The sequence below is a fragment of the Megalopta genalis genome, chromosome 15, assembly GCF_051020955.1.
Source record: "Megalopta genalis isolate 19385.01 chromosome 15, iyMegGena1_principal, whole genome shotgun sequence".
Taxonomy (NCBI): domain Eukaryota; kingdom Metazoa; phylum Arthropoda; class Insecta; order Hymenoptera; family Halictidae; genus Megalopta; species Megalopta genalis.
The window spans coordinates 4,405,747-4,424,620 of NC_135027.1; the positions used below are offsets into that span (position 1 = coordinate 4,405,747).

An 18,874-nucleotide genomic window follows, 5' to 3' on the forward strand; every position below is an offset into this window, starting at 1 on the left:
ATTATTATTATTGCGTTTTTATTATATTGCTCATTTGCTGCAACAAGAACATACGGAACTCGTTCCCCTAACATCATAATTTTTTATTTATGTTTCTTCCGTAACAAATGAACAATATAATTAATGAATGTATACCAGATAGAATGACGAGAAAGAAGCAGAAGATCGGGGTTCAACGACACAGTTATTAAATCAATCAGTTTTATCGAACAATAATTTCTCTTGATGCTAGATTTTTAAATCGTTTGAAATGTCGCGGTTCAAAGTGCGCAGAAACTTACAATAATCATATCGCGCGGCCAAACGCCATTTTGAAGGTGCCGCGTATGACGCGCCACCACATTGGTTTCAGTCAAAGACAGTCAAAGAGGAGCAGCGGTCGAGTTGATGGTGTTAGCGCTTCTCGTTAAACTTTTTAACTTGGCGGTTGATCGTATGTGTCTTTGTGCATCGTGGAATTCGGTCGAATATCTTCTACCTTAGTCAAAGAGGGATCAACATCGAGTTTCGTGGATCGCTCAAGAGCGAGTTGAAAATAATACGACCGTACACCTTTTTCCGCGGAAATTAACAGTTGTATCAGGTTTCTCAGCACCGTGAAGTGACATAGTTATTTACGAGCTGTTGTGTTGGTGAAATGTTGTCTCAACTTCCTGTACATGGCGAAGACTCGTGAGCGTCGTCGACCGTGTTGAATAGTCAAACGCCAGTGTCCGAAAGGTGTTTTATCCCTTTCTGAAAACCATTCGTCGTATCGACCTGTTTCTTGCAACCTAGATCAACGAGATCGTGCCAGTTGTGCGTGAAAATGATCAACATGGAAACGGATAAGATTATTGGCGACACAAACACAAATCTTCAGGTATGCAACATATACAGTAGAACTCTGCTTATTTGAATGAAATATCGTCTAAACGGCCGATTTATCGAGCTCGTTACCGATCAGCCTTTCGACTATTCACAGAATTATTACTAAGTAACGTTCCAGTTTCGCTAACGTCCCAGGTATCTTATTCCCTCGACAGGTTCGGTAAATGTATTAGTATTTTTGACCCGCCATTCTACCGCCATCTTATGTCTCCTTATGACAGAGAAATTCGCTAACATTTCTCGATCAGTCGTCAATTTTTTCAAAAAAACCTTATCAGTCGCATCTGACTCTCAGTATAACAAATTAATTGCACGAATTACGTTGCGCGCAAAACGGTGCAGGATTCTGTCGCACGCTAATGTCATCCACGATGATGATGATGATTGTGATCATTCGATGAAACCTCTTTTATCAAAAGTGTATTTACTCATATCTATCGGTGACAGTTATCGTATCATCTTTAGGGAATCCGTTATCGCGTACCTATTTCAGTATTTTCGTAACGAAAGCAAAATGATTCTGTATTTTCACAGTGGTTAATACCACAGTGTAGACTTTACCTATAATCCGTATCAACGAAGATGCGTATCAGAAACGCGAATCATACGATTTATGTGCTTCTGTCATTGAACATTTTTTTTCTTTTTTCAATAATTTGTACACACTGCTAAAATTCTGCGTTATCAACTAGACAATGTTTATACCGCGTCTGCGATGTACATATATACGTCCTTTTGGTACTTTTTTATATCCTGTTTATAAAGTCATATAGTGTATATTTATTCCCAAGCTAAAATTCAAATCGACACGCTACACATCTGATCGAATTATTTGTCAACGCTACACACGTCCGATCAATTTTCCGTAAAATCTAGCACAAGCAAGTGTAATCTTCAACTGGAAATCATATCACTCGATAACGTTTAATTAATAATCACTTAATTCGATCGGGTAATAATCGTCTTTGTTACTGAAACAAAGAAGAAAGACAGATGACTTGAATACACGTCTAATCTCAATTCCTGGTGAACTCTGAGAACAGCTTGCTACATAATCAATGTTTAGCTCCCGCTTCTCCCTTTCTGCTGTTTTTTCCGCTTTTACGATCTCATACCCTTTTTTAATGCTTCTTCCACGATAATAATAAATAATCGGCCAACATCTGCGATAGGATCGACTTTCGTTGAATTCGACAAGTGACAATCAATTTTTTCTACCTCAGGTTTCGCGATTTAATCATTTTCTTGATCGATGAATGAGAATATTAAGGGCAATTGACGTTAAATATTGATGTAAATAAGATACAGAGACGTTAATCAATTAATTTTATGAAAGTGTCTTTGTAGGATACGTACAATCGTACTAAATGAAAACTAATATTCTACTTCATCTCGTGTCGTTACAGTGATATTGATTCGTACACACAATTGGATATAAGCCAAGAATGTTTAATTATGCGTACAAATATTTGGACCTGTTCTCCCTCCATCTATCGCATCTTAATTAAACTCGATTATTGGTTGCGGTAAATTTGTACTATTATACAAAGTAGAACTGTGCAAAAATTGATTAGGTTAAAGCTGACCCATTCAATGTAGAGCTTAAGCGAACAAGTGTTGAGAACTCGCATAAAGATCGTTAAGAAAGAGGAATAAGTTGCAGTTGTTGCATCAGAAGGTCTTGCGAATTTGAGAGTGTATCGTTTCCGACGATCCACCATTTACCATCTGCAGCGAAACAAAGGTTACGAGTGTATCACAATGCGTAGCCTCACTGGAACAATCATTATTTCATTTACCAGAATATTCGTCCGTTTTTGGCCAGTCGATAGAAACGTGTTCACGATCCCACCAATGTAAACGAACTCTCTGTATTGTGTCGCTGGACGAAACATGACTTGACGAAAAAGAAAAAATGAACGTAGCCCTCATATTTAGTGCCAGTGACTCATCATTCCGGTTATATTACTTACTACCGAGCCGCCAGACACGCTTTTAATTTTTCATTTTTAACTTCGGCCCGATTCGCGGCAAAAACGAAGAGGCTACACAGGCTCAGGACTCGAGGAAGCGGTATATCGCGACTATGAATTCACAACGGTCTCTCAGAACCGGATAAATTTGTGTACACGTATTCTTGAAACTTGTTTTTTCTCGGCTGCTTTTTCGCCGTGTATTTAGAAAGACAGGAAGAGAGATACGAGCAACCAAGGACTATGAGAATTTCGAAACCTTTTCCGGTTGCAAATATCGCTACAGGTTATAATGGCTACTCTATGCTTTTTTTTCGCGCCACGAGTCACAGTTACAGTCACAACTCCCACTAGTTCTGCCTTACCGACGCAGACAGATTTGATCCTTTTCATTTGATTTAATTTGGAGGAAAGTGTTACCTGTTTCGTATCACTTAAAATAATTTCATCATAAAATTTTTCATTTCTTTTTCAGTTCAGATAATTCTTTTTTACGAAATATTTAATCGTAGTTGTTGATTTTTCTGGTAGGAGTAAACTAAGCAAAAAGGGAACTTCCATGTTTTTGTTCTAATCGAAAGTCTTATTTAGAGCGTTATTCAACTCAAATTTCAAGTTACTCAAACTTGTCTCGAGTAGTTGGACAGCTTGAGAAAATAGAACACGTAACGACGCGAAGACAAAGAAATACGAGAAGCATAGATTCGACACAAGTTCGCGGTCCCGTTATGCCGGGAGCACCGCGAAGAAACATTTTCAGGTGATCGAGGAGGTACTCCTTGGCCGCCAGGACTCTTCAATGTTGCTATGCCACCTTTTACAGTCGAGCGATCACGATATCTCGGAACGAAGGAGCGTTTTCTTGCGCGATATACTCTTCCCCTTGCAGAAAGTGTTGCAATCAGAGTCGTCGATCGTTGCAGGAATTGTTTGCGTACACTTTAAAAACTGTACTGTAGAATTTCTTACAAATATTGATCTTTTCTTAATATTCGCATCATCCTTTAAAAAACTAAAACTGTTTCGATACGTTTTTAAACATCTATTAGGGAGGCACTTAAAACAATTTATAAAAAAAGAAACTGTTTTACCAACCAAGTTACATTTGGAGAATGCCGTTGTAGGGGTCGTTAACTCGAGGATCTAATTGTTAGAAGATAGTCAAATATCTTTTACAAGCGTATTTGTTTTTTTGACTGCCAATTGTTTTCATAGTGATTGCACAAAAATGGCAAATTATTGGAGATACACCCTGTATTATTATATCACTGAAACAACCTATCAGACAGCGTTTTATCTTGAGTGTATGATAATAAACCTTCCTTTTCTGCGTTGTAATTTAGAATATTGCATTATATATTGAAACGATATCTTGAGCAAAGGGGGGAATGACTTATTACTGAGAAATCGTTGAGCGTTAAACTAGCCAAAGATTTCGCAGTTTTCTTTCAAGCTGCGTTAGTGATTTAATTAAGTTTAGTAATGACGGTGTTACGGTAACCAATTAATCTCGTAGCGTCGATAATGATTACGTCGAGACGGGTTTGATAGTTTCGTTTGTTCGATAGAAATGTTCAACCTTAATTGCAGAATGCTTAACAAGATATGCATCTATTATAAGGGTTTTCGTTTCCAGAGGTGGCGAGCGTGACAAGTAGGTCAGACACGAAATATTGGATTATAGCGAGCTAGCCACGGTCCTTCGACACATTTCCCTCATACAAATTAATTAAAACGTACCACCGTGGAAAAAATGTATATCTAAAAATGTTCAGGAGACATGTTTTTATTACTTTAACTTGTTAACCGGCCGATTTCTCCGATCATGAACACTTATGAGGGCGTGTAATTCAAGGCGAACAAAACTAATAACTGTAACACGTAAACGAGATATAGGTTACAGTAAATATAGACACCGTGCTATAATAAATGGCAGGAATTATTGTTAGTATAATAAATGAAAAAATCAAAATTATTCGAAATATGAAAGTACCTTGTATTTCACGGATCAGAGGGGATTCTGTAGTCAGGGTCAGCTATAATGTCAGTAAATACAGAGATTTCGTTCCTTTGCATTCGCCGATAGAGTTCGTTCGCAGATAAATCGTATCCGCGTACAATAGAAAACGTTCTAAATCAAAGAAACGAATCGCATGTTTAAACATCTATTTCTGCAAGCATACTCGATGCCTTGTACATGCGAGTGAGCGCGGTGTATATCTGAGGTCAAGAATCCGGTACCTCGCTCTACCTCAAGATACATTTGTCGTGAGTAGGTTTGCGATCGCGTATTTTTTGTACGACGTTTTACTTGATTTATGGATGTATTAAAAAAGAAATTGAAATATATATTGAATTATTATGTACGAGTATTTTTATCAATACCCCTGGTAATACATGATACTTTTACACTAGAAGGAAAAAATGTAGTCAAATCATTCATTTCATTAGAGCTCAAACACCTATATGAATATGTTTGCAAACAATTTTTGTTGTCATTTTTTAATACCTGTTACTATAATCTATGTTATATTTTTTCAGTATCCAATAACAATACTCTATGATCCTACTCGCAAGAAAGAATTACCAACAGGGGTATCTCCACAGTATGGCCAGGAAAAAGAAATTTGTATGAAACTATTTGAGAGATGGAGCGAACCAGAACAAATTAACTTTGTTGAACAATTGCTAGCACGAATGAGTCACTACCAACATGGACACATCAATGCTTACCTAAAACCAATGTTGCAGAGAGATTTTGTATCTTTATTACCAAGTAAATATTTCTATCGGTTTGTTACTGTTAGAATATTGTAGTAATTACTCTAATCACAAGTCTAATAAAAAGTGTTTTGCTCTGTTCTTAGAAAAAGGATTGGATCATGTGGCTGAAAGTATTCTTTCTTATCTGGACGCGGACTCGTTAATTGCGACAGAATTAGTGTGTAAAGAATGGCACCGAGTAATTAGCGAGGGAATGCTTTGGAAAAAATTAATCGAGCGAAAAGTTCGGACCGATTCAATTTGGAGAGGACTCGCCGAGAGGAGGGGATGGTTTGTTGATGTCTTGTACTTTGTTATTTCAAACTCATTATGTAGCACAGTCAACATACATACAGATTTCATGAAAGAAGACACTATAATTCTATGGAACTATTGTACACTACAGGTATTTGGTTTCATTTTACTTTCAGGATTCAATATTTATTCAAACCAAGACCAGGACAAAGTCATCCAAATCACAGTTTCTATAGATCTCTATATCCTAGAATAGTTAAAGATATTGATAGTATAGATAACAATTGGAGAATGGGAAGATTCAATCTTCAAAGAATAAACTGTAGAAGTGAAAATTCTAAAGGTGTTTACTGTTTGCAATACGACGACCAGAAAATAGTCTCTGGTCTTAGAGACAATACCATTAAAATTTGGGATAGAAACACTCTACAGTGTATTAAAGTCTTAACAGGACATACTGGTTCTGTTCTGTGTCTACAATACGACGATAAAGCAATAATATCTGGTTCCTCTGATAGCACTGTAAGAGTTTGGGATGCTAATACTGGTGAAATGCTAAATACATTGATACATCATTGTGAAGCAGTTCTACATCTTAGATTTAATAATGGAATGATGGTCACCTGTTCAAAGGTGAACAAACATTTTCTTAAACGTTCTTCTGTTTGCGTTACTATAATCTAAATAAAATTAACTTTCCTCGTTTTCAGGATCGTTCAATAGCTGTATGGGACATGACATCGCAAACAGAAATTGCATTAAGAAGAGTTCTAGTGGGACACAGGGCCGCAGTTAACGTTGTTGATTTCGATGAAAAATATATTGTGTCTGCTAGTGGTGATAGGACTATCAAAGTATGGAGTACATCTACTTGCGAATTTGTGCGAACATTGAATGGACATAGGCGTGGTATAGCGTGTTTGCAGTATAGGGACTGCTTAGTAGTTAGTGGTAGCAGTGACAACACAATCAGATTATGGGATATTGAATGTGGTGCGTGCTTACGTGTTCTAGAGGGACACGAAGAATTGGTCAGATGTATTAGATTTGATAGTAAACACATTGTTAGTGGAGCCTATGATGGGTGAGTAAAAAGAAAATTATCACAAACTTTTATATGTACCGCGTTTCCTGCAAATGTAATAATGTTTGACTATTTTTTATTTTAGCAAGATTAAAGTGTGGGATTTAGTAGCAGCCTTAGATCCGCGTGCTTTAGCCAACTCGCTTTGTTTACGTACATTAGTGGTAAGATATTTTTCATATTTTACTTTAATACCAAGAGGAATTCATTCTAATCTTTGCATCATTATAGGAGCATACAGGACGTGTATTCCGCCTTCAGTTCGACGAGTTCCAAATAGTATCGTCATCACATGATGATACAATACTAATTTGGGATTTTCTTAATTTTACTCCATCAAATGGAAGTATATCACACGGGCCGTCAATAAATGCATCTGGTACAAACCATACAGACACCAGATCACCATCTCGTGAGTATTAAAAAAGAGTGATTATTTAATAAAATATTTTAAAATATATAAAATAATTCAGGCGATACAGTTAAATAACTCACCTTGTATATTTGCATTCGTTAATCTTGTATATGCTATTTTACAGCATTTGAGTGATGCAGTAATACGAAGATTCCTTCATTGTGATATAACTGTAAGTATAATATGTAGAAACTTATTTATTGTCTTAGGATGATAAGATTTATATAAATTCTTTTTGTAAAAATATTGCTGTATAAATTACGTTTTATAAATAACCATTTACCCTGTTGTATTAATAGCCGGCCTTTCTTAAATTTGGTTCGTCATAGAAAGCGTACGAAAATATGCTAAGTTAATGTGTACACTTTATTTCAGACAAGTGGTTAGTGAGTGAATTTCAATGTGTTCACAATAGTGTACGCAAAGAATGAAGAATCAGTGTCCACTGTGAACAACGGCTAAACAGAAACAGAATCTCAAAAGGACATGGTCATTGACTTTTGTTTATTATTTGCTGTGAAAAGCAAACATAATCCTCTAAAATAGGAGATACGGAGTGACACGTAAAACACTATGAATTAATTTATACGCGCTTGACGCACTGCGTTTAGTAATGAACATTATGACGAAACACGTAAATACATCCCATGGATGTAAATGATTGTCTGCTTTGGCCATATCTGGAATTCTTCTACGCTCTATGATATGATAGAAGTTGACCACTTTCCTACTATGAAAGAAAAAAAAAAGACTTACGATACGTAAACAAAATGAAAATGTTTTTAGGGAGGCTGGATATACTTAATAAGATGTTAGCTGTATTATAGTAAATTAATAATTTTTTTGTGTAATTAATTTATGGTAAGAAAATTGTAAAATGTCGTTTGATTGGAGTACTTATCCTGTGTGAATGTGACAAAAAATAAGGTATTAATATGTGGAAGGATTATGATAACCCTCACGTTTCATTATCTTCGAGAAAAACTAGCTAATGTGAATCATTATACCCATGTTTAGCATTATAAATGTACAGCCGTTAATCGAACATGTAGCAGTTTCCATAGACATTAATTTTACGAGATTCATATTATATACTGAAAAGTACACGAAAAGTTAACTGTCTGTATACAGCTATTGGTACAATACCATTTGCATTTAAAATATAAATTTTCATTATACCAAGATGTAAATATTAATTCATATAAAAGCACTATAGTGACTTTGAGTTAATCATAGCATTGTAAAGGAATTATGTATTATGTTCTGACTGATGATCTCCGATAGATCATATTTTTCAGTGTTTAAGTTTTTATTAGTCACATTTTTTTTGCACTTAACTTATAAGCACGTTTCAAATAGTGCAGTATACGTTTGTATTGACAGCCAACATTAAAAGACAACAAAATTACCTATAGATACACTGAACAGCAAAAAAACATGACTGATTCATCAAATTTATTTAAATATTCTGACCTCCAAAAAACTGTACAACAACGTTCGTACAACAATATAATTAATTTTTGGTTTTTGATTTTTATAGGTGTTTTTTGAATTTTGTACATTGTAGAGATCTTACATTAGGATAAATCTACATAAAAAGTGCTGAAACAAAGTAAAAAAATGAGATAATTATCAATAAAACGTGTGAAACTATTTGATTTTTACGTTAAACGAGTAAGGAGTAATGTTAAGTAGCACTTGTACAATATTCTAAGTATTATAAAAATGTTTACATTAAAAACAAAAGAATTCTAGAAAATTGTGAGAACCATATATAGTCAAATTGGGTACAAAGAATTGTGATTTTTAAATTAAAATGATGGCATGAAAAGTTTTCTATAACTTTAAGGTTTGTATATGTGGGACTCCAATGCAAACTATACTTTTGTAGTATGCAGCAGGTTCTGAATTCATAAAATATTTTAATGAAGAAAATAGCATAATAATAGTAGTAAAAGATATTAACATACTCCTTATAAACATGTATTCTGTTATATTACAGCTATCTATGAATGCGTATGTATACATAGGTATTATGGACATTACATCACATATTGCTGTTTCCTACATTCTATACCGGAATGTAGAAAAGAAGATTGGGGTCTTAAATGATTTGAGCCAATAAACACATTATTATAAAGAACTAGAGATTTCTATAAAAGTCTATAATTGAGGAAAGTTATTTCTTTTAAAACTTTGCGACGAATGATGTGTCTTGATTGTAACTCAAATGTTACATTTATCAGAAGTAATAGTACGAAAAGAATACATTTAAGATAATATTGTGATGATTACTGTTAATAACAACAGAAAGTTTCATGTACGAAATTGACTACATAAAAATTGAATGAAGGCTGTGGAAAAGGTATATTTGAAATACAATACCTATGCAAGAAGAGGAAAAATTGTAATAGAAAAACTTATTCATCATTGCCCCTTGAATTTAAGGCTTTTTAAACTTATACGTGCAATTGTAAGTTATTTTAAATATATGAAGTAATCCAACGTTTAAAGTGTTCGTCAAATTATAAAAAGCGAAAAAGAAGAGTGTTGAAAGTTTTAATCTATTCGGTATGTGTATAAAAGAAATTGCTATTATAATATATGCCGTATTAATCTTAACGATGAAAGCCATTACATATCGATAAAAAAATAACAATTGCATTAAAAGTCTAGGCAACAATTGAAACATTTTTAATTCGTATATCATATCCATTTAAGTATCTTTGTTTAGAACGAGTATTGCACGGTACAGTTCCTGATAAATTTTTAAAATGATTACAATTTGCATTATTCCAGATTCAAATAAATTGTACATATATGTATATGTACAATGTATCTATACATATAAAGAAACTGAGATTATTGCTGACATTACTTTTAATTGATGTATGTAACAAATTTCGAGATTCTTAATATATGTTCATATGCCTCGAATAACTAATATGTAATACTTTTTCTTTAATCTAATAAGGAATAATGCATTTTCTTACGAAAATTTTACGTCTTATAGTTTACCATCGATGATTTACCAAAAAATTCTTTTCAAGATGTTACTATTTTAATAAAACATTTAAAAGGCCCCAATCTGAATATTACAATCGCATTTTGCTATTCATTTACTGTATATTATCATGAACAATGATCAATAATTTACGAAAAGATAGACACATATTCAACAAGAAAGTACTATTCGTGACAATCACCTTTCTCCAGATACATTAATTTCTTTTCGTTATGTTAACAAAATAAATTAAATCGTATTTATCTTGAGAAGCGATGCATCAAATGATAAAGTATTCCAATATAATTTTACGAATGAAACTTATAAAAAAATAAAATTTAAGAAAACAATATTTAAAAGCAGAACTAGTTTCAATTCTTTTTATTTGTAAGGTACTTTTCTACTTATGTCAATCAACAAAACTAATAATTAATCTTATTAACATAAGTATAGGCTACCAATTAAAGATCATGGTAGTTTTTACACAATAATCTACATTAATAAATTATTTAAAGAAAATACAACAAATCTTCTACTTCATTTCTTATTAAAGGAATACAATATTCTTTGTTGGACATATTAGTTTATATAACGATATTATTATCATTTATTTTTTAACAAAAATGTTAATAAGCACAGGTATCTGAACAAATTTAGAAATATCTTTTTCAGTATTAAATTTCGGAATACCGATCTAATCTACATATCCTATTTACTAAACATTTTAATTATTGTACTTTTATTTGTTTACTTATCAAAGTAATTTTTATGTAATATTTATAAATAATTGGTGACTGATGACATCAATCGATTAGAAAGTAATAATTAATCGATCGAATGGAAAATTCTAATGAATTAATCCCCATGTCCGGCCATAATGTTATATACGACGACATACGACTGTCATCTAAAATCTAAATTGTCAATTAACATAGTGGGGACGCATCTATCTTGTTCCATCGATAGATGATAAGCGAAGTGCGATTACAACAATTTTTTTTTCTCTTTTTGTTATTAAAGGTGGCGTTGTCGATGCTCCGACGTAGAAAACGTCGCTTCTACATAACATGTTGTGGCAGTCGCGATTAAAGCATGTGATCCTGCCTTCACTGTAGATAATATACGAAGCTGCGAAAATGGCGGACGAACAGGTGAGTTGCCGATCAAAATAACGTGCGAACCTTGAAACGAGACGGAGTTATATTACGACGAAGTGATTTGAAAAACGGTGTGGTAAATCAGCCGGCGGCAAATCTGTCGTGAGTTGTGTGGTATCGATGTGTGTACGAAACGTTTCGCAAACGTAAAACTTCTGACCGCTTTCCAATGGTATTGCACTGTTTGTTGCCGTTGCCGGATCACAGTGATTATTATTCGGTCCCGCTGTCAATGAAAATGCAGTCATGAACTAAACGATTCCTTGATCAACAGATTCATTGACGTTTCGTTTTATGGATGAGATCCTGTTGCCGTTGTGCAAAAGTTTAACCTTGTTTTCGTGAATAGTAGTTTGTGTAGATACAGAGTTGAAGTTTCAACAGATAATTAATGGATGGAAATATCCAGTTCGTGGACTTGATATTTGACCGTTCTGTTTTGAAAAAGTATCATTTTCTCTTTCCGACGAGTTCGAGTCGAATTACCCTGTTGAAAATTATTTGAAAAAATACGGCATAACCTATCTGATACTACGATTTTGCAACATAAACTAAGATTGTTTTCTCTGCAACTTCAGTACGTTAGATAGTTGTTTATCTAACGTTCGTTGTTAGTATTCTTAATTGCTGTGTTTCGATTACATTAAAAATTATCGAATACTCTATCGGGATGGATTCTTGAGATATTTTCAAATTGAACTTCCGACCGTTTGAAAGACAGTTGTTCTACATCTGTTATTTACAAAATATAGAAACCGCGTAACCTCAAAGTACTATTTGATAATGAAAGAAACAATTAAATGTTTATCTCGTGTCTTATCAGTGTAAAACGAGAAACAGTGAAATAAAAGAATTGCGCAAACAAATAAACCATCAAAATCACAAAAATTGAGTGTACTTCTAACATGTTGGGAAGAGAGTATTTGTGATGTTTAACTTTCATTTATGTTATTGTAACCGTCGTAAATGTTATTATACATTTAGAATTTAACTTTTTTTATAGTTACATTGGAACGAACTTTTTCTTTATTTATATATGCATTTTACATTTACATTATTTCATAAGATAAAAGCATATTATAAATAAATGGTATTATTTTGAAATTATGTTTACTGATTGTAATATAAAGGCTAATTAAAAAAAAATATTTAGCTACAATTGTGTTTCATATTCCTTAGATAAACATTATGTTTTGTGATTATATATTCTTTATTCATAATTATGATAGAGATTGATCAGGGATTAAAGAATTGAAAAAGTGAAGCAATGATTTCAAAACTTAATAGACTTGAACCTAAGTGAAAATATTGAGGTATATGTTTGAAACATTAAGAATGGATGACATACAGGAAGTACGGCAGCTGGAGTTGCTCTGCAAGCAGTTGTATGAATCACAAGATTCTACTCATCGTGCAGAGGCAGAGAAAGCACTTGTTGCATTCCAAAATGCACCAGATACACTTGCAAAGTGCCAGCTGCTGCTTGCACGAGGGGACTCTGCATATGCACAATTGTTGGCAGCAACAACTTTGACAAAGCTGGTCTCACGTTCTGGTGGACTCAGTTTACAACAAAGGCTTGACATAAGTATGTTTATCAATAAAATTATTGGACAAAGAAGATACAAATGCAACGACCTAATGAACCTAAATTTGTTTCAGGGAATTATGTTTTGAACTATTTAGCAACACAACCAAAATTACCAAACTTTGTGATACAAGCTTTGGTCACATTATTTGCCAGAATATCAAAGCTTGGTTGGTTTGATTCTGATAAAGATGAATTTGTCTTTAGAAATGTGGTCAATGATGTAACAAAATTTCTTCAGGTTTGTCATTTTAAATTCTTGCAAATTAAACATATTAATTGTGTATAATTTTATAATGTCTTTATCTTGTACAGGGGTCAGTGGAGCACTATATGATTGGAGTCCAGTTACTTTCCCAATTGACTTGTGAAATGAATCAAGTAACAGATGTTGATGCAAATAGGTCTCTCACTAAACATAGAAAAATTGCTAGTAGCTTCAGAGACACACAATTGTTTGAGATATTTAAGTTATCATGTACTTATCTAAGTACAGCACGTGAGAACTGTAAAAATTTAGACTTTAATGATGAGGCACAGGTATGTTTTCACAGTCCTCTACGTTTTTTTTTTAAAATACTTTACTGATGATATCAGATATATATATATATACATACATGTATATTATTTGATTTTATAGAATGGTCTGATCAGACAGCTTTTAAAGCTGGCACAGAATTGTTTAACATTTGACTTTATTGGAACATCTGCAGATGAAAGTTCCGAAGACTACTGTGCAATACAGATTCCACATTATTGGAAACCAATATTTTTGAATTCTACTTATTCGTTAAAGCTTTTCTTTGATCTATATCATAGTTTACCTACCTCATTGTCATCACTAGCCCTCTCATGTTTGGTCCAAATCGCATCTGTCAGAAGAAGTTTATTTTCCAATCTTGAAAGGACACAGTTTTTAACACACTTAGTAAACGGTGTGACCAATATAATACAAAATCCACGAGGTCTAAGCGATCCCGCAAACTACCATGAATTTTGTAGACTAATCTTAAGGCTAAAAAGCAATTTTCAATTGGGAGAACTGATTTTATTAGAACATTATCCGGAGGATATAGAATTAATTGCTAAATTTACAGTCCAAAGTTTGCGGATGTGGCAATTTTCACCAAACAGTTTGCATTACCTTTTAACTCTGTGGCAAAAGATGGTGTCATCTTTACCTTACGTTAAAACAGGAGATCGACATTTATTAGATGTCTATACACCGGAAGTTGTGAATGCATATATCACTTCAAGATTTGACTCAGTTGCTATAGTAGTTAGGGATCGTTTAGAAGACCCGCTCGACGATTTAGCAGTAGTACATCAACAATTGGAGCAGATATCGGTAATTGGAAGGTGTGAATATCAGAAAACTTATACCTTATTAGTACAACTCTTCGATCAAGCTGCACGAGCATACCAAGAACTACTGACTCAAACATCGTCTCCAAGTCAGCAAATGGATATCACCATAAGGGAAGGTCAACTCACGTGGCTTGTATACATTATAGGTAAAACCATATTTTGACAATTAATAAACTAGTAAAATTATGTAAAGCAAGGCACATATAATATAATGTTTCAAAAAATAGGTGGTGTCATTGGTGGGAAAGTAACATTTAACAATAACGAAGAGTATGATGCAGTGGATAGTGAACTAGTTTGCAAAGTACTTCAATTAATGCATCTGACTGATTCACAACTTGCACAAGGTGGTGGCTGTGAAAAATTGGAGCTAGCGATGTTGAGCTTTTTCGAACAATTTCGTAAAATATATGTGGGTGAACAAGTTCAAAAAAATCCGAAAGTTTATAGAAGACTTTCGGACGTTTTAGGAGTGAACGATGAATCTATGACGCTTGGTATTCTTATTCGAAAAATGTAAGTAAAACGTAATACATTGAAACAGCATATGAGATATTAATTTTTGGTATTTCATTTGCAGTATAACAAATTTGAAATACTGGGGTCGTAGCGAACAAATTATCTCGAAAACGCTACATTCATTAAACGATTTATCAGTGGGTTTTAGCTGTGTTCGGAAACTTGTAAAATTAGAGGAAGTACAATTTATGCTCAACAATCACACAGTATGTATAAATAGCTGTGTACAAAGTTGCTACAACAAAACCGTGCAAAAGAAGAATATTAATTACGCTTTCTTTTATAAATAGGGAGAGCACTTTCCATTTCTGGGAAACAATGTTCCTGTATCAGAAATGCGTTGTAGATCAATGTTTTACACGTCCTTGGGTAGATTGTTAATGGTAGATTTAGGAGAAGATGAAGAAAGGTTTCACACGTTTATGTTACCTTTAACAGGTATGTCGATTAGTTGAACTATAAAACGCGATGTAATTATACATTAACTTGTTCCCCACATTTATATTATACTTTGACCAGGTGCATTGGAAAGTTTGGGACAATTGATGGGTGCCGCAGATCCTTCACTTTTTGCAGCAGAAGATGCGAAAAAGGCTTTGATCGGTTTAGCAAGAGATTTAAGAGGCTTAGCATTTGCATTTAACACAAAAACATCGTACATGATGCTTTGGGATTGGATGTATCCTTTTTCTTTTAATATATAATTAATGAAATGATATCTTCATAGATATATATATGTATCTAATATCTAACATATTTACCTTGATTTATACGTAGATATCCAAATTACACACCAATTTTATTACATGCCGTAGAATTATGGCATTATGAACCACAAGTTACAACACCCGTCCTAAAATTGTTTGCCGAATTAGCACAAAATAGAAGTCAACGATTACAATTCGATGCATCTTCTCCGCATGGAATGTTATTATTTCGTGAAGCTAGCAAAGTGATATGTAGTTACGGTAATCGTATATTGAATGTTGATGTTCCAAAGGATCAAATATACCCTTTAAAACTAAAGGGGATAAGTATATGCTTCAGTATGTTGAAAGCAACTTTGTGCGGGAATTATGTGAATTTCGGAGCGTTCAGATTGTATGGGGACGAGGCGTTGGATAATGCACTTAACACATTTATAAAATTACTTCTTAGTATACCACAGAGTGATTTATTGGTATGCGCTTGATTCAGAGAAATGTTGTGTTCGGGAGATATAAATGTGAAATTTAATATTATCATATTATATTCTACAGCATTATTCAAAGTTGTCTGTAACGTACTATCTGTTACTCGAGTATTTGGCACAGGATCATATGGTATTCCTTGCTACCTTGGAGCCCAGAGTTTTTTTGTATATTCTATCAAGCATCAGCGAAGGCCTTACAGCACTAGGTTTGCATTACAAATTACTATAACTTTGCCCTTACAGAACTGAGATAATAGTTATGATATTTCATTGCAGATACAATGATTTCTACTGGCAGTTGCTCCACCCTCGATCATATTGTGTCTTATTTATTTAAACATCTTTATCCAAAAGGTATCATGTACTTAGTAGTTGTGTTGTACATCAATTCATACGTGCAACATCTGTCTTTTTCTTTCAGGAAACTATGCTAGGAGAAAAAATGCTGTAGTTCCAGGGGGCGGAGACTTATTTCTACAAGTTCTGAAACAACATCCTGAAATCCTCCAACAAATATTAAGTACAATTTTAAATGTGATAATGTTTGAGGATTGTAGAAATCAATGGGGTATGTCGCGTCCTCTTTTGGTACTGATTCTCTTAAATGAGGAAGTGAGTATATATCGCGTAATCATTTAATATTTTACGAGGAATTTTCCGGCCATCGTATTAATAAAAAAAAATTTTTATGATTTCAGTATTTTAATCAGTTACGAGAAAATATTATTAGAAGTCAACCAGTTGATAAGCAGGCAACAATGGCGCAGTGGTTTGAAAATTTAATGGAGGGAGTCGAGAGGAATCTACTTACAAGAAATAGAGACAAGTAAGAATAATTAAAAACAGTGGTGATGTTGTTCGAGCACGTGAAAGATCTCCTTAATGAAAAATGAAAGTAAGAAAATATTTAAACTTATATATGTATATTTCTCTTTATTTTAGGTTTACACAAAATTTGTCAATGCTTATAAAAGATATAAATGAAACCATGAAAGGACCTTACTCATCTGCAAATGTTACCAATGATAATATGATGACATTGCAGTGATACCGCTCTCTTGCTACTAGATTCTCCTAGGTTCTTGCCTGCCAAAATGCTTGAATGTGTGTGCGAGTGAACTTATAAATTATGGTGGATTTAAAATTATGGTTTTAGATGAGTATAAAGATAACAAATCAAATACTGTTGTTTTATAGAACCACTATTTCGTGGCTTCCTATTCTCTTGCAACCTTACTTTGTTTTTTAAAGTTTCTTTGAATCACACAATCATTTCAAAATCGGTAAGAACGAAACCTCCAAACTTAATTTTTTTAAATATATGTTGTATACTTATAGCTTTTCTTAAGCTGACATTAAACCGTTATTGATCCTATTAATAATATTTGCCAACAAAAAATAACGAATTGTCTTTATTACCTTTATACTCCTATTGTTTACAGATAAAATTCGTTGGACTATAAAATCTAGACATAAATCTGATAAACCACCAAATCAATTACAGGCATCTTATTTCAATAGAAACAAAAAGTTCGCTTTTCACCGTGACTTTATTTTGAACATCTAGTGCCAAGTTTCGGACTTAATGTGCATTGTCTTACATTAAAATTTTACATCACATATACAAATTTCATACTACTGTCACTATTTTTAAATAATGTGGAAACATGCAGCTTAGAATAGGAAGCCAATTATATAAATTACGATCATATATCTTGTTCCATATTACTTTTATATGCAGCCGACTTTCATTTATTTAAATATTTTTTTACTGCAAGATATGGGCCACAGTATTAAGGACAACGATAATATTCAAAAGTATTGAATCACTGTCGAGAATATATTAAAAATGAATTGCTGGTACAAATTGAAAGTGCATTCTTTACAATATCAGTACTTTAAACATTTTTAAACTGATAATGCAAAATTTTGTTTTAAAATTTATTTCGTTATTACTATGATCACAATGAAATTATACTTGTCATTAATAATATTTTATTAAAACAAAGTTTATATTAAAAATATGTTTCAGAAACCTGTTAAAAGTCTTCTAACTGTTAACATGTACATTCTTGGTATCACCTTATGTGATGCACTTTTCTGTAAGCATTTTTAGCATTAAAATCTTTTGCACACCTGTAAAATATCAATCATCAAATGTTTTTAACAAATTAATTTTCTGTATTATGGTTACGAATCATGTATATTGTTAGTAAAAAAAAATGAATTTCAATAATAAAAATTTTCATTACATAAAGACTAAGAATCATTTTATAAATGAACGTAAATGTCCATGCTATATAAAGTTTCATGCTACCTATTCTCATTTAATTCCTTTTTGTCTATGTTGTTTTATTCGTCTGTATCTTTGTTCCATGCATGTTGACAGTAGAAGACTAGCAATGTTTTTGTTAATATTACAATTTATATTATAAATGAAAATATTTGAAAATTTGCTTGAGTTTAAAACATTGACTTCCAGATATTATCAAATATTTCACAAACAAAAAAGTATAGTAAATTCACTTTTATACAGCCTTTTATACTGTTGACTATATTATTTGATGAACGAGAAAAAATTGAGTATGATTAGTTCGTTGAACACACACTTATCTTTAGCATAAACATTAATGCTTATCTCTAAGATGAAAATTTTCATCTTTAAATATTATCATATCGATTGTCA

The 18,874-nt window shown here is 33.0% G+C and overlaps 2 protein-coding genes and 1 long non-coding RNA gene across 5 annotated transcripts; 2 read left to right on the top strand and 1 right to left on the bottom strand.

The window, feature by feature from the left end:
- The first annotated feature begins 360 nt into the window (after positions 1–360).
- slmb (beta-transducin repeat containing E3 ubiquitin protein ligase slmb) lies at positions 361–8,798 on the top strand. The gene is made up of 9 exons (XM_033471784.2): positions 361–862; positions 5,385–5,619; positions 5,711–5,897; positions 6,038–6,494; positions 6,572–6,945; positions 7,031–7,109; positions 7,177–7,357; positions 7,485–7,532; positions 7,736–8,798. Exons 1-8 carry the CDS (start codon positions 809–811, stop codon positions 7,493–7,495), a joined length of 1,578 nt encoding a protein of 525 aa, XP_033327675.1. The 5' UTR covers positions 361–808; the 3' UTR covers positions 7,496–7,532; positions 7,736–8,798.
- On the bottom strand, positions 2,182–3,134 carry LOC117221113 (uncharacterized). The gene is made up of 2 exons (XR_004490414.2): positions 2,670–3,134; positions 2,182–2,598 (listed from the first exon to the last, which is right to left on the bottom strand). It is a non-coding gene; the product is annotated as an uncharacterized LOC117221113 (long non-coding RNA).
- Positions 8,799–11,357: 2,559 nt separating the features above from the next.
- Ranbp16 (Ran-binding protein 16) lies at positions 11,358–18,445 on the top strand. 3 transcript variants are annotated; one of them, XM_033471793.2, is made up of 15 exons: positions 11,358–11,515; positions 12,872–13,109; positions 13,184–13,350; positions 13,425–13,649; positions 13,750–14,623; positions 14,705–14,993; positions 15,058–15,202; positions 15,287–15,434; positions 15,516–15,675; positions 15,774–16,176; positions 16,256–16,394; positions 16,465–16,542; positions 16,610–16,800; positions 16,887–17,014; positions 17,131–17,590. In XM_033471793.2, exons 1-15 carry the CDS (start codon positions 11,501–11,503, stop codon positions 17,234–17,236), a joined length of 3,306 nt encoding a protein of 1,101 aa, XP_033327684.2. In that variant the 5' UTR covers positions 11,358–11,500; the 3' UTR covers positions 17,237–17,590. The 3 variants fall into 3 exon arrangements, 2 of the variants coding, with proteins under 2 accessions (XP_033327684.2, XP_033327683.2); XR_004490417.2 differs by lacking the exon at positions 11,358–11,515 and adding an exon at positions 17,631–18,445 and having other exon boundaries at positions 12,751–13,109; positions 17,131–17,471; XM_033471792.2 differs by lacking the exon at positions 11,358–11,515 and having other exon boundaries at positions 11,529–13,109.
- Positions 18,446–18,874: the final 429 nt, after the last annotated feature.